The sequence below is a fragment of the Heterocephalus glaber genome, unplaced genomic scaffold (assembly GCF_053883595.1).
Source record: "Heterocephalus glaber isolate CG9 unplaced genomic scaffold, H.glaber_assembly_v1.0 deba00001472, whole genome shotgun sequence".
NCBI lineage: Eukaryota > Metazoa > Chordata > Mammalia > Rodentia > Bathyergidae > Heterocephalus > Heterocephalus glaber.
The window spans coordinates 23111429-23125047 of record NW_028258315.1 but is presented as its reverse complement, the minus strand read 5'-3'; the positions used below and the strand labels follow the sequence as shown (position 1 = coordinate 23125047).

Below are 13619 nucleotides of genomic sequence, written 5' to 3'. Positions count from 1 at the left end.
TGCCTCAGCCCTGTTCATATTGGCTCCATTACTTCATATTCTCCTGGAATATTCAAATCCCTTTATTCAAACTCATTCTTTAAACATTTTTCTTCTGAAAAGCCTATTTCCAAATCTTGTAAATCCTAAGGCAATCTATTATCAGAAGTGCTGTATTAATCAGTACCTTTTTAATATTTATCTCACATTTGGATCTTGCCAAAATGCTCACAACTGCCCAAATTTACAGTCTTTAAACTTACAGTTTTTATATAGTCTTTATTTATTTATTTTTTCGGTACCAGGGATTGAACTCAGGACCTTGTGTTTCCAAGGCAGGCAGGGGAACCACTGAGCTAAATCCCTGGCCCTATGTCGTCTTTATTTCAAATGAAATATCACAGTATCCTCAAATTAAGAGGCTGTAGACAGAATCCATTACAGTACTCATATATATTCACTGTACATTAAAATTTAAAAATTTCAGACAAAATTATGTATTTTTTTCATACCTTTAATCATCAGATCAAATGCTTCTTGGGTGACTCCTCTGAGATTTTTATTTTCACTAGATTCTGGGTCAATAACAGCTCCAGAACTGGAAGTCTTGGGTGTTGACGGGTCATTTGAATGTCTCCTTTTGGATAACCCTTTAGGCAACTATAAAGGAATCACTTACTTTGACTGAGTGAACAAGAAAGCTAGGTGGTTTTGCCCTTTATCTATCAAAAACAATTCATATACAGTATCTTTATTTTTTTAACCTATTTTTAAAAATTATGTAATTAAAAACTCTTACCCAAATGTGTAGTACCATTTTAGGAATTTTATTTACAGCATGAATTAAACTTGGTCTAAGGGTTATCTGAAATTACTTTTTTTGTGTTAAATGTTGTATTTAAGTTTAGTACTATGGAAAGGCAGTATTCTCAACCTGCAAAAAGTCCTTTGTCTTCCAAAGTTAAAGATGGACAATAAAATAACTTTTAGATCATTAATAAATGATTTAATAACCAAAAACCAAAGGACTAAACATGTTGCTCACTAATGTTTTCATCATTTACCTACAGGTATAAATAAAAGGAGTTAACATTTTATTTTCAAAATATCAAACATTATTCCTACTAGATAATTATTACATCATTCCAGTTCTACTATATGTACTCACAGCAATTTTGACCTTCCAAATTAAACAAAAACTACTTTGAGGAGTATTTAATTGCTAACGTTTCCAAATTTGAATAACTTAAGTATTTCAGACCAAGAAAATTGTGGAAATGTTTCATTCAGAGGTATTATCACCCCTCTCTTAGCCCCAGAACACAAACCTCATTTTCTCTTCCAACAAGAGTTCCACCTGCAGAAGGCTGAATCATCTTCAGAGTCCTTCTTGGCACAGGACTATTCTAAAAGTCAAGATAATTATCTTTTTACTGAGTTGCTCTATGGTTATCCAGCTACTCAATTTCTATAAAATCTTAATCCTATTCAAATTTGAAAAAATAAACCCACTAAGAACACTAATATTTGGCTTGCTATACAATTTTATAATGCTACACATGAACAAGACACGGGTTCAATCAACTGGCAAACTTATTTCCCAAAGTATAACAAAGTTTGAAGAAATTCTTAATAATGGGTCATATCACTCCAACTAGACACAAATAAATAACTTTTCTCCTCATTTCAATATATGCTCTTGCTATAATCAATCATATCAACTAATGACATCTAGTTAAAACAAATGTATAATAAACTTTCTAAGCTTTGATCAATAATTCAAAATATATATGACAAAACTCAAGTACAAAATACCTGTATTTTCTTTTTAAAAAGACCTTCCACACAGAAATTAGAAACTGACAAGTACTCAATTTTTATAAAACTAAATGTCGTAACATTTTTATAAAACTAAATATCATAACATTTATTACCTCACAAAAGAGCTAAGTGGGAGAAAAGGTTAATTTACACTGCAAAATACTTTTTCCTATAATCAAAAAGATTCATCTCAGACCTCCTGTTAAGTTGTAAATATTCCCAAACTCATTTATATGTATCCACCAAAGGAATATAAATGTTAAGAACATAAGAAGATACTGTCCCTGGGCCAGAGATTTAGCTCAATGGCACCTCGCCTGCCTCACAAGCGCAAGGTCCTGAGTTCAATCCCCAGTGTTAAAAAAAAGAGAACATACTGTCCTTGAAACCAAGTACATGTGTAGCAGATAACCCACCTCAACCATTACCTGACTGCAGAAGCACTTTTGCTTCAAGTCTACTCATTAGGAGACAGCTAAAATGTCAGTGCTTCAGGCTTAACAAAATATTCTAAAATGCCCAAGCTACTGTTTTGGAAAACATATTGCCTTCCTTATAATATGTAAATACTTGCCTGTATATTTCCTGATCTAAAAGCTCTCTCTATTTTTGCAAAAAATCATTAGTTATACTGCCACCATGGGATAGCAAACAATGCTGAATACTCAAACAAGGTTAGCAAGAACATGATACCACACCAGCGTGAGAAAGTAACTGATTCCACACTGTACTCCACATGACAAAGTTCACCTTTCCCACGGTAAAGTTTCTACTGCTGATTATTATCTCACTATTTAACTCAAGGACAAAGGCCAGCTACTGCAAGAACAAATATTACACCAACATTTCAGATATAATTTAGATTTATACCTTAGTCAACAGTCTGCAGACAAATACAAAAAAATAAAACTCTGGAACATTAATGACATGATATTAATTTATTTAAATGTTTGATGTTAACAATGGTCATAGAAGCCAGACAAGTCACTGTCACCAAAAAAAAGACCATTTCCAAGATTTAACTTTTACACATGTAAGCTTTATAAAATCTGGCCTAAGAAAGGTAATATAACTATCACATTTCAATACATATTATACACTAGAATAATGGACTTTTACAGTAAGAAAGTTTTATTAGTCTTTTTTTTTCAGTACCATTGGTAATTGAACACAAGGCCCAGCATATGCTAGGCAAATAAATACTATAACACTGAGCTATAGCCCCAACCCCAATCTTAACCTTTTTAGAAAACAACTTGATATTCAGTCAATTCTTTCCCCCAAATACATACACAGGAACAAATAAAAGAATTTCTGCATACAACTGGCAAGAAATCCATACTGAATTAAAATTTACTCTTACATGTCTAGTTGTAGAAAAAATTCTCTCATTTTACAGGTAAACTGAGGGTGATTTCCTAACTAACCCACTCAAGTTCTAGCTTTGCCCCCACAACAAGCAAAATCAGATCCAAACAGAATACTAGCCTCTTCATGTCCAAGATGCCTGGAATTTGCTTCAAAATAATCCAGTGGAGGAAATGGGGAGCAAATGAAGATACAGATGAAACCAGATTGGCCATAACTGATCATCACTGAAAGTTGCAGATGTAAAGTGAGATTATACAATTTACTCTACCTTTCAAAATTTGAAAATCTTGGGCGGGGGATTTAGCTCAGTGGTTTCGCCACCTGCTGCGCAAGTGCCAAGGACCCAAGTTTGATCCCCGGTACCAAAAAAAGAAAAAAAGAATTAAAAAAAAAAAAATTTGAAAATCTTCATAATGAAGTTTCAACATACCCAAAGCACAGTGAGAAGATGTCATCATCCTAAATGAAAGCTAATACAATCAACTACACAATTTATCAATGTGAATTATTATTCAAGAAAAACAGTGTTAAGGATCCTGAGAAAACCAAACCAAATAAAAACATATCAAAAGGTGTTTGCTTTCAATGGCTTTTATTTATTCTAACTTAAATCTGTAAAGTAATACTTTTTCTGAAGACATGCTTCACTTACCAGGATCCTCACATAGTTTAAGTTGTATGGACCTAGCCCATTTGTAAACAGAGGTACGTAAGTGGACCCAGTCAAAATCACAAACTCAAAATTAAACAAACTCTCTCCTAGAGATCTAAGAATAAATATTTGGGATAAGATTTCTAGTGACAGTATTAGGGATTCCAAAGTTTCTGCAAATCAAATAGGTTAGATAGTAATGAAAGATGTACTCTGGAAAATGTTCAATACAATGCAAAATGTTCAATACAATGCAAAATGTGTCTCTGTAGTCAAACTAATTCAGAAGATATTCACAAAAGATTTTAATAAAAATCATTTTATGAAAAGGTGTAGTAGATCTACTATCTACTAGAAAGCGATGATGTCCTGGAGTAAACAAAGCAGTTAATCTTATATACAGGAAATTCTACAGAATCTATTTTAAAACTATTAGAGCTCAAACAAATTTAACAAGGTTACAAGCCACAAGATCAAGATCCAAAAATTAGTTTATTTCTACACAGGAACAATACCAAACCAAGAAATAAAATTAAGAGACAACGCCATTCAGAACAGTATCAAAAAGAATAAAATACTCAAGATGTCCTAAAAATCCAGTAACTCAGGATAAATTTGGCTAAATTGTCATAAATACTTTTCATCAACAGTCCCAGCTACTCTGGAGGCTGAGGCAGGAGTATCCCTTGAGCCCACCGGCTTGGGGTTGGCATAGGCAATAGAGAAAGACCTCCACCTCTTAAATTAAAAGAAAATTTTTAATCACATACTTTTTACAACCCATTCGAGTGATGCTCACATACCTTTACATTTTCTTGGATTACTTCTTGTTTCTGCTTCATACTGGGATTCATTATACAGCTGCTGAAGCACAAAAGACCAGTAATTAAAAAACAGAATATGGGGGCCAAGCCTCACAAGCACAACAAGGTCATAGGTTGAATCCCCGTGCCAAAACAAAAAAAGAGAGAAGCATAAAAAAATAGAATATGGTTTGTACCTAAGGTGTTCTCTAGATTTTTTTTGAAAATATTTATAATCATAAAAAAATCACACTATTGTACAGTAGATTTACTATTTCCTAGAAAGTGATGGTGTTCTGAAAAGAATACAGAGATCTCAAAGCACGGAGAAATGGGCACCAGGAAAAGCACAACACAGATACTCCGGGATGGCCACACCATCCTAGGATTAGCGCCCCAACTCTGCTGCTTCAGAGGCAACTTAACGTTACTGCAATAAACTTATTTAACCACCCACATCAGCTGAAGGACTAAAAGGGGGTCCAGGAGGCAAGATACACAATGCGGCTGAGCAGAATACGGCCTACACTCCCTGCACACTGACGTCTGACCCCCTGGCCATGTCTGTGCCCTCTAATAGATGTCTCTGATTACTGTGGTGAGGGTTTCGCTCAGGGTAGTGTTTCTCCAACTCTGGCTATGACACATGTCTTACACGGACACATTTACTTTGTGCTCTAGCACACAGCACACATAAGCAAACAAAAAGCTCAGGGAGCAAAACTTAACTGGGCGGGGCGCCGTTACTTTCCATTCTATTTCATGCTAAGAAAATGCTGGTCAGGACCCACTAACGGGAGCTGGGGTGTTTTTTTCAAAGTACAGGAAGCTCCCCTGGGTCCCAAAATCGTTTACCGGGTCAAGAGTAACGCTATTCAGAAAGACATAACTGAACAGAATGGGAAAGATGAGACTTGAAAATGCCCGGTGAAACTTCTACTTAATTAGATGGCTGTATCCTAAATCATGAAATAAAATGTGCTTAGTGTTTAAGAAGTTGAAAGCCACTCATCGACTAAGTTTAATCCTTCACGCTGGCCACTCAGGTCAGCACCCTGCGCCCTCGTTCGCTTTTTATGCCCCACTTCATTTACACACCCAGATTAAAACCTCTAGGATGGGACGGGGTCCACAGGAAACGCTGTATACGGAGAAACTAGTGTCACCAAAGTCAGTATCCCTTTTTTAAACGGGAGACGCCAAACCTCGCGACCTCTTCCCGGAGCCCCCAGATCGCGGTCGGCCACCTAACACGCAAAGGTCCACCTCCCGGAGCGCGGGCCTCCAGAGGCAGCGCCCCGCCCACCCTCCCCGCCCACCAATAGGAAGCGCGGACGCCAGAGCGCGCCAAAACCGACCCAGCCAATGGGGCGGCCCCGCGCCTCGCCTCCCTCCCCGCGACTCCTACCGCTCTTCTGCAAGCCCCTCGCCCCACACCGGCCGCCGCCTAACAGCAGCCCACACGCGGCTCGGGGTAGGCAGGAGTGAGAGACAGCGGGGTGTCTAGGCGTTGATACCTTAAGCCCTGCGTCCCCACCGCCTGCCCCAAGCCTCATACTTACTGGGCGGAAACACTGTCTTTGTACCGAGTGCGGGTAGCGGTAGCAGCAGCGCCTCACACAAGGCCCACAGGCAACCTCCGCCGTCCCGCAGTAGCCGGAGTGACGGGCGCGCGGGAAGACAGCCTGACCCCGCTCGCCAGCTCTGGGACAAACGCACGACCACAGACGCAAGACGAGGGGCGGGGCACCCGATATCCAGCCAATTGCCTCCCACTCCCGCCGCCTCGGCCCCGCCCCTTCCCGCGCCTGCGCAATAAATAGATGGCCGTGTACAGTTTAGGGGCAGAAGGGACACGCAATGTTAGCTGGGGCCTTGACCCCGCCTCGGGCGTCCTTTCAGGGCACAGCCCCTTTGTCCTTTGCTGGCCTCCAATGGGACTCAACACCGGCAGAACAAAATACTGTATAACTGCATAACGTATTTAGTAATTGTATTTTTCTGGCATTGTTTAGGAGAAATATATAAAATATGAAATATATTATTTAGAATATATTTATAGGAGTATATAACTATGTATTTTAACTATAATAAAAATAGTTACATAAGTATATAAAGTATTGAAATATATAACGTCTAAATTCAAACAATGCACTGATTGGACAGAAGACCGGATTTCCAGAATGAGAATGGTACTGACCAGTGTTAAATGTCAGCATTGAGCTATTTGACTTTGAAATGCCACCCAAGGAAAACGGTAACTGACTTTCACAGTCTGTTCACTCACAGATTAGGTTCACTGACAGAATATGGAAGCTGGCTAGGGGAAGCTGATTCCCATGCAGCTAGAACGGGTCAGGGATGGCCCATCATTTTAAAACACATATGAAACATTATTTTCAGATAGCCTGTACTAAGTAAAACATAAGCAAAGTACATAGTGTTATTTCTTTCCAGAACTAAAATGCTAGGAAAAGAAAATGTCTTCCATATGACAGTGGTAAGCAAGCAGAAATGGAGAATCTACAGGTTACCATAATTAAAAGCTTGCAGAGCCGTGAAGAGACCTGGCCATTGCCCAGACTTACGAAACCTAAGTATCCAAATGCTATCTCTAGTTGCCAGTAGCATTGGTTAATTTTGGAATGGTGAGGGGAGACTTTTATTTTATGCATTTTAGTGTTTGAATTGTTGTTTTTTTTTAATTCAACATACCAAAGGAGGCAATCCCTTCTTTAGGAAACATTGTGAATTCCCTAGAGTCTGAAACAACAATTTCAACAGCTTAGGTTAGATTCCTTCTGCTTTGCCTGCCAAATAACGAACTCGTTTAAATGAGAGAGTAATTCAGATCTATATGTGGATCAGTAGGGAAGTCATTAGCCACATAGGACTACTGAACATTTGAAATATGGATAACTTCACAGGATGTGTTATTATGTAAAATATGCAAGGTGTAACAGACACAAAAAGAAATGTAGGATCTGGCTCAGTGGTAGAGCACTTGCTTAGCATTGTGGGAGTCCTGAACTTGATTCCGGGTCCCTATCAAAGAAATTAATTATCTTCATAGTTTAGGTATTGGTTACATGTTGAATTATATTTTTATATACTCAGATAAATACAAATATTACTAAGATTCTTTTCACTGTTTTTTTTTTCTTTTTAAAATACAGCTATCAGAAAAAAAAGATATGGCTCCCACTTGACTCGTGTTTTAGTTCTACAGGACACAGCTGCTGGAAACTGTTGTACATTATACCATGGGATGCTCTTGCAGCCCAATGCAGCTGTTTTACACAGCTAAAACACTAAATCACAGGTTCAGGGCCTCACACCTCGAGGCAACAGCAAACGGAGACTGAAAACATTCCTCTCTCAAGGGACATAGAACCCTCAGGCCCCCAACTACGGGAAAACTTGTACTTTCCTATTAGTTTTGAAGAACAAATTTATAGGAAAGTAATTTTGTAGAGATCTGAAAAAAGTCATATTATCACATGATCTGAATTTATCTGTATCAAGTATGGTGGCACACATCTGTAATCTCAGATATTTGGGAGGCTAAGGCAGGAGGATCCCAAATTTGAGGGCATCCTAAGCTACATAGCATAACCCATCTCAAATAAAACAAGAATTTTTTCTAGGCACCCAAATATATTGGAGTGTCTCATTTACATAATGAAACCATGAGTACTGAGGCTTAAGTTATTCAGTAATACTGGTTTATGTAAAATCCTTTAATTCAGTATGATCTTAGTACTTTTTACACAATTTAAAAAAAATATTCATGGGATATTTTTCTCTAATCTTTTTATTTATCCAGTTCTAGCTAAGCACAAACTCCATGGCTGTGCATTATTGGGATGTTTCTTCTTGTCTTGTCCAACAGCATTTATAGTTAGTTTGTAAACAGTGAAGGAAGGAAAGAAACCACAATAATGTGTGATAATAGAAAAATAAAACCAAGTCATTTAACATAGACTAAAGCATAATAATAGATTGAATTGCCAGTAGAAAGCAATAGAATCAATCGAGATGACAGAGAATAAATACGTCTTTTTAAAATGTGTTGTTGTTTATTGAGGCTAAATTAAATTCCTAAGATTTTCAGTCAGATTGCAGAAATTTTATGATAATCTCTATTCATCTGAAAAATGACCTCGGAGAACAAATAACAATTCATTATTTCCTTATTCAAAATACTCAGGTAGTCCCTGTTGTGGTGGCACACGCCTGTAATCCCAGCACTTGGGAGGCTGAGGCAGAAGGATCACAAGTTGGAGGCCAGCCTGGAACATAGCAAGGCCCTGTCTAAAAAGACAAAACCAAACCAAACAAAAAGATAAAGAAGCAGGATTATAAAGTACCAAGGAAAATGAAAAATAAAACACAAGATAAATGCAGTCTGTGACGAACATTTCTCTTCTCATTGTATTTGGGTTTGGGTTAGTTTTTGGTTCGGGGTCTGAGGCTGCCATGAGTCTTGGTTTAGGGTCTGCCAGGGCCACTGAGCTACACTGCCAGCTCTTACTGTATTTGTATTTTAAAGAGATGTTTTTATTTTCAGGTTTCAAAGCAGTGAGTATTTGTCTTACTTTTCTCTTGCTGAGACAAAATACCAGGCACTCAAAGTTAAAGGGGAAAGGATTTATTTAGCTCACAGTTTGTAGAGGTTTCAGTCCATAATCATCTGGCTCCAAGGTCAAGTTGCACATGGTAGAGGGGGCGTTGCAAAGGAGAAATAGTTCATGGCACCTACATGGTAGCAAAAGCAACAAGGGAACCTAACAACATCTTCATGCCCCTTTTATCTTATCCACACTACCAGGATTAGGGTGGTGCCAAACCAATCATTGTAGTGGTTTAGTAATCACACCCCCTTAATCCCAGCATCACATACTGTAGATTCAGCCACCTCTGCAAAAGCCCTATGACTGCATGAGGCTTTGGGAGGACAGCTAGACCCAAATCATAACAGTATTAATTTATTAATTAATAATGAATTGACTCATGTGATTATAGAAGCTGGTAAGTCCAGAATCTGCAGAGCTGATGTCCTAGTTTGAGTCTGAAGAGCACAAGCTACTATAGTACCAGAAAAGGCTAATATCCCTGTTTGAAGATCATCAGCATGAAGAGATGATTTTCCACCTCAAAAGCCATCAGATAGGAGAATCCTTTCATTTGTAGGTAGGGATATCGTGGGGTGTCAGCTTTCGTTCTACTCAGGCCTTCAATGGACTGGATGAGACCCACCAACATTATGGAAGACGGTCTTCTTTAATCTGCTCTTTTAAATTTTGTCACGGTTTAGATCTAACATGTCCCCCAAAAGTCTTCAGAGGTGGGACTTTTGGAAGGTGATTGGATCATGGGGTACTATACTCATCAGGCGAATGAATCCATTAATGAGTTCAGTGTTTTTAGAAAGTGGGGCCCAGTTGGAGGATGTTGCCAGGCCTTTAGAGGGCATATCTCTTGCTTGGGCTCTTCTACTCTCTTGGCTCCCTGGCTACCATGGGTTACACAGCTTTTCTCTGCAAGGCCCTTCTGCCATGCCATTTCTTAGAGCCAGCTGACCACGGGCTGAACCCCCTGAAACTGTGAGGCAAAATAAATCCTTCTTCCCTTAAGTTGTGGATGTCATGGATTTTGTCCCTGTGATGGTAAAGCCAATACAAATATCAATTTCATCCAAAATTACACAGAACATCACAATAATATTTGACCAAATATGAGGATACATTGTGCCCCAGTCAAATTGACACATAAAAATAACCATCAATGGGAAAGAAAGGCCTGCCTGGACCTTAACAGAAGAGAGCTTGGATGCTGTAAAGTAAGAAACCCTTCAAGTATACTATGGTCCATGCTCAGTTGACAGGTTAGAAGGAACATCTGATGTCTTACCCCTGTTTAAAAAAAAAAAAAAACAGCTGGGCCGTGGATTTAGCTCAGTGATTCCGCAGCCTGCCTCAAAAGCACAAGGTCCCGAGTTTGATCCCTGGAACAACAACAACAAAAAAACTCCAAAAATCTCAAATCATTAAAACTTTACACTGAGACAAATACTTGCAACTCTGTTTTCTGATGGCAGACATCAGATGGGAGCAGATAACTTTTGCGTAATCCAGGAATTCAGATGAAAACCTTAGCTAGCAAACACATTAGAGTTTATCTGATCTGTGGCCTGGAATTTTTTGTGTGTGTGCTGGTGTTCTGGTGTGGGTAAACTTGGTGTTCTGATAATTCACATTTCAAGCAAAAGAAAGGAGCTTCACTGGCAAGATCTTATTTTATAAAGAGGAGAATTATATTTGTCTGCTAGGGCTGCCATAATAAAGCACCATGTTGGATGAATTAAGCAACAGAAATGTGTTGTCTCGTAGTTCCTGTGGCTCGAGTTTAAAATCAAAATGTTGGTAGAGCTAGTTCCAACCTGACATCCTTCTTCACTGCTGCAGCTGCAGGTGCTGCTGCTCTCTCTCTGAAGAATGGGGCAGAAAAAGGCCTCAAATGGGTCAGAGATCAGAGAGGGACCCAGGCCCATTGTTAACATCCTGCAAAACCCAGACCCCAATAAGATGTGATTAACATGGTTATAGTCCTTCAAAGCAGCGGCAGTCCCAGTGTTAGTCCTGACGTTTTCATTAGGATACATCAGCTGTCAATCAAACACTCCCTTCTCCTAATGTCCCACCAAACTACTGCCATGACAACTTGGCTGTACTGGACACCCCACATCCACTTGGGTATGTGTTTGCCCTGACTGCCATGGACTTGAATTTGAACCAACCTATAGAATTGAATTTAGACCAATCAGGCTTGAAGTGCTTGAGGCTTGAATTTGAACCAATTAGTAGGCTCATATTTGGGCCAATCGGCTCAAATTTGGACCAAATCTGTGCTTCTATTACCTATATAAGCAGTGCTCTACTCCTACTCCTTCAATTGGGCTAGGAGGGCTTCTGGTGGTTGCTGCACTGTATTGCAGCACAGGCTGCATCTAAATAAAGCCTCTGTCTTCTGGCTCAGAAAAGTAAATCTCATGATTTATTTTTTGGGTAGTGTGGGCTCAGAAGGTACTGGTAGTCTACTAAGGATTTTAAATTTCCGGGCAGCATTGCTTTAAAAAAAGTTTTAAAGGGCCGGGGATTTAGCTCAGTGGTTTTGGCGCCTGCTGCGCAAGCCCAAGGACTCAAGTTCGATCCCTGGTACCAAAACAAAAATTTTAAACACAAAGGGGTGCTAGGCCTGAAGAGCTCCAGAGGTAGGGGTGGCGACCAGCAGCATCTGGCAGTGGCACTAATCAGTGATGGTAAACGGTATTGACTGGTATACCGCAGCAGCAGAGACTGGTGTCATCAAGGGGTAATGACACGCGTTGTTCACAACCAGCAGTGAAAACTCCCAGCAGTTGCGGGGCTCGGAGGAGCCGAGCATAAGCTCAAAGAAGCCTGGATAACTGTTAAAAGTTAAGTCCCAGCTGATGAGGTGCTGATGGGGGGCTTAGACCCCTAGAGCTGTAACACCATGGGCTAAGAGCCAGTGGCAGAGCTGCACGTTGCTGACTGGCGATTTTTTTTTTTGATTGGTGATTTTTATCCAAATCAGAGTGAAAGAGCCCTCAACTGATTGGGAACGTGAGGAGCTAGGACTTCAACATGTGTATTTGGGAACAATTCAACCTATAAGAGAAAGCTTCAGTTTTTCCATTCTACCCTTCCTAACTTTGATGTTCACTTGAGAGTAGGAGAAAATAACATAAAGTCTTGATTCAACACAGCTACCCATGTGGTTCTGCCTCCTGGCTGATCTTTTCCTTTTTATGGCCATTATATTTCAACTTCATTCCATTTGAAGTATGCTAAGCAGCTCCTACATTTTAAAAGTTCTCTCAGAAGAAAATTTTCAAAAATCTGTTTATTACTGAAATTAATTATTTCTGAGTAAGTTATGTTAAATCCAGTTTGGATGGGGGGGGGGGAGATTGGACCCAGGGTCTCTGCCACTGAGTTACCTCCAACTGTGTTTATTTTGAGACAGGGTTTCACTAAGTTGCCCGGGTTGGGCTTGAACTTGCAATCCTCCTGCCTCACCTCCTGAGTGCTGGGATTGCAGGTGTGAGCCACCATGCCCAGTTTAAATTGTGTTGGCATTAGACATCATCAGTCTCAGGAATGTCTGTTTTCTCTAGTAATATTATGAACATGCGGGATGTATTCCAAGCAAATTTGTCAGAAAATGTTTTGAATAATGTAGAAATAATACAGGAAACATAGTTTCACTCACTGGATGTTAGGAAAAGTGGAGAGATCACAAAATGATGAAAATAATAGCATATATGTAAGAAACCAATAAAAATAAATGAGGTATAGGAAAGGCTTAAGGTTGGCTGAGGGGCTAGGGGTGTACCTGAGTGTCAGAGAACTTGCCTAACATGTGCAAGGCCCTGGGTTCAATCCTCAGTGTGTGTACACACACACACACACACACACACACACATTGGCTAAAAGGAAAGTAGCCAGACTTGTGTTCAGAAAAGACTCCAGGGTGTACAGCATCCGAACACCAGAAGAAGTCTGGTCAAGTAAGCTATTTTACCTTTTCCACTTATTCCCAAACCTCTTGAGAACAGGTTTCTGGCAGTAGTAAGGGAACAACTCTGCTCTACCTGTGGGGAGAGATTATATCGGTTATTTCAGGGTCATTTGGTAAGTCAAGTATCAGGTTGCATGTTACACAAGATATAAACTATGAGTCACTTAAAAAAAGGAAAGTTCATGGGATGGGAAGGGAATAGACCTTGGCAACAACTCTGAATGTCACTAGCGTAATGCTGTTCCAGTGACAGTCTCCATGACTCCTGTGACACACACTTCAGGTCCAGACCCAGGTACTCAGTAAGCTGTGACTGGAACACATGTGCAGGGGGTGCAGGGTGCACCGTCCTACAGGCACGCCGATAGCCCCTCTTCCACCCTTGTCTC

General features: G+C 39.7%; 1 protein-coding gene across 21 annotated transcripts in view; it reads right to left on the bottom strand.

The window, feature by feature from the left end:
• The window catches only part of Gmnn (geminin DNA replication inhibitor), a 68118-nt gene that overhangs the window by 4147 nt on the left and 50352 nt on the right, over window positions 1–13619 (bottom strand). For 6 of the 21 annotated variants that reach the window (XR_015439121.1, XR_015439122.1, XR_015439124.1 and 3 more), the window contains 2 exons: window positions 13234–13303; window positions 8686–10633 (listed from right to left, as the gene is read on the bottom strand). Coding sequence is in view for 11 of the 21 variants with exons in the window: in XM_021260558.2 (XP_021116217.1) it covers window positions 492–639; window positions 1308–1385; window positions 4627–4687; window positions 13234–13303 (357 nt within the window). In the remaining 10 variants the exon portion in view is untranslated. Of the gene's footprint in view, window positions 1–491; window positions 640–1307; window positions 1386–4626; window positions 4688–5724; window positions 5907–6188; window positions 6397–8685; window positions 10634–13233; window positions 13304–13619 lie in introns of those variants that run through there. The other 15 variants (XM_021260558.2, XM_004847595.3, XM_004847593.3 and 12 more) reach the window with 11 other exon arrangements.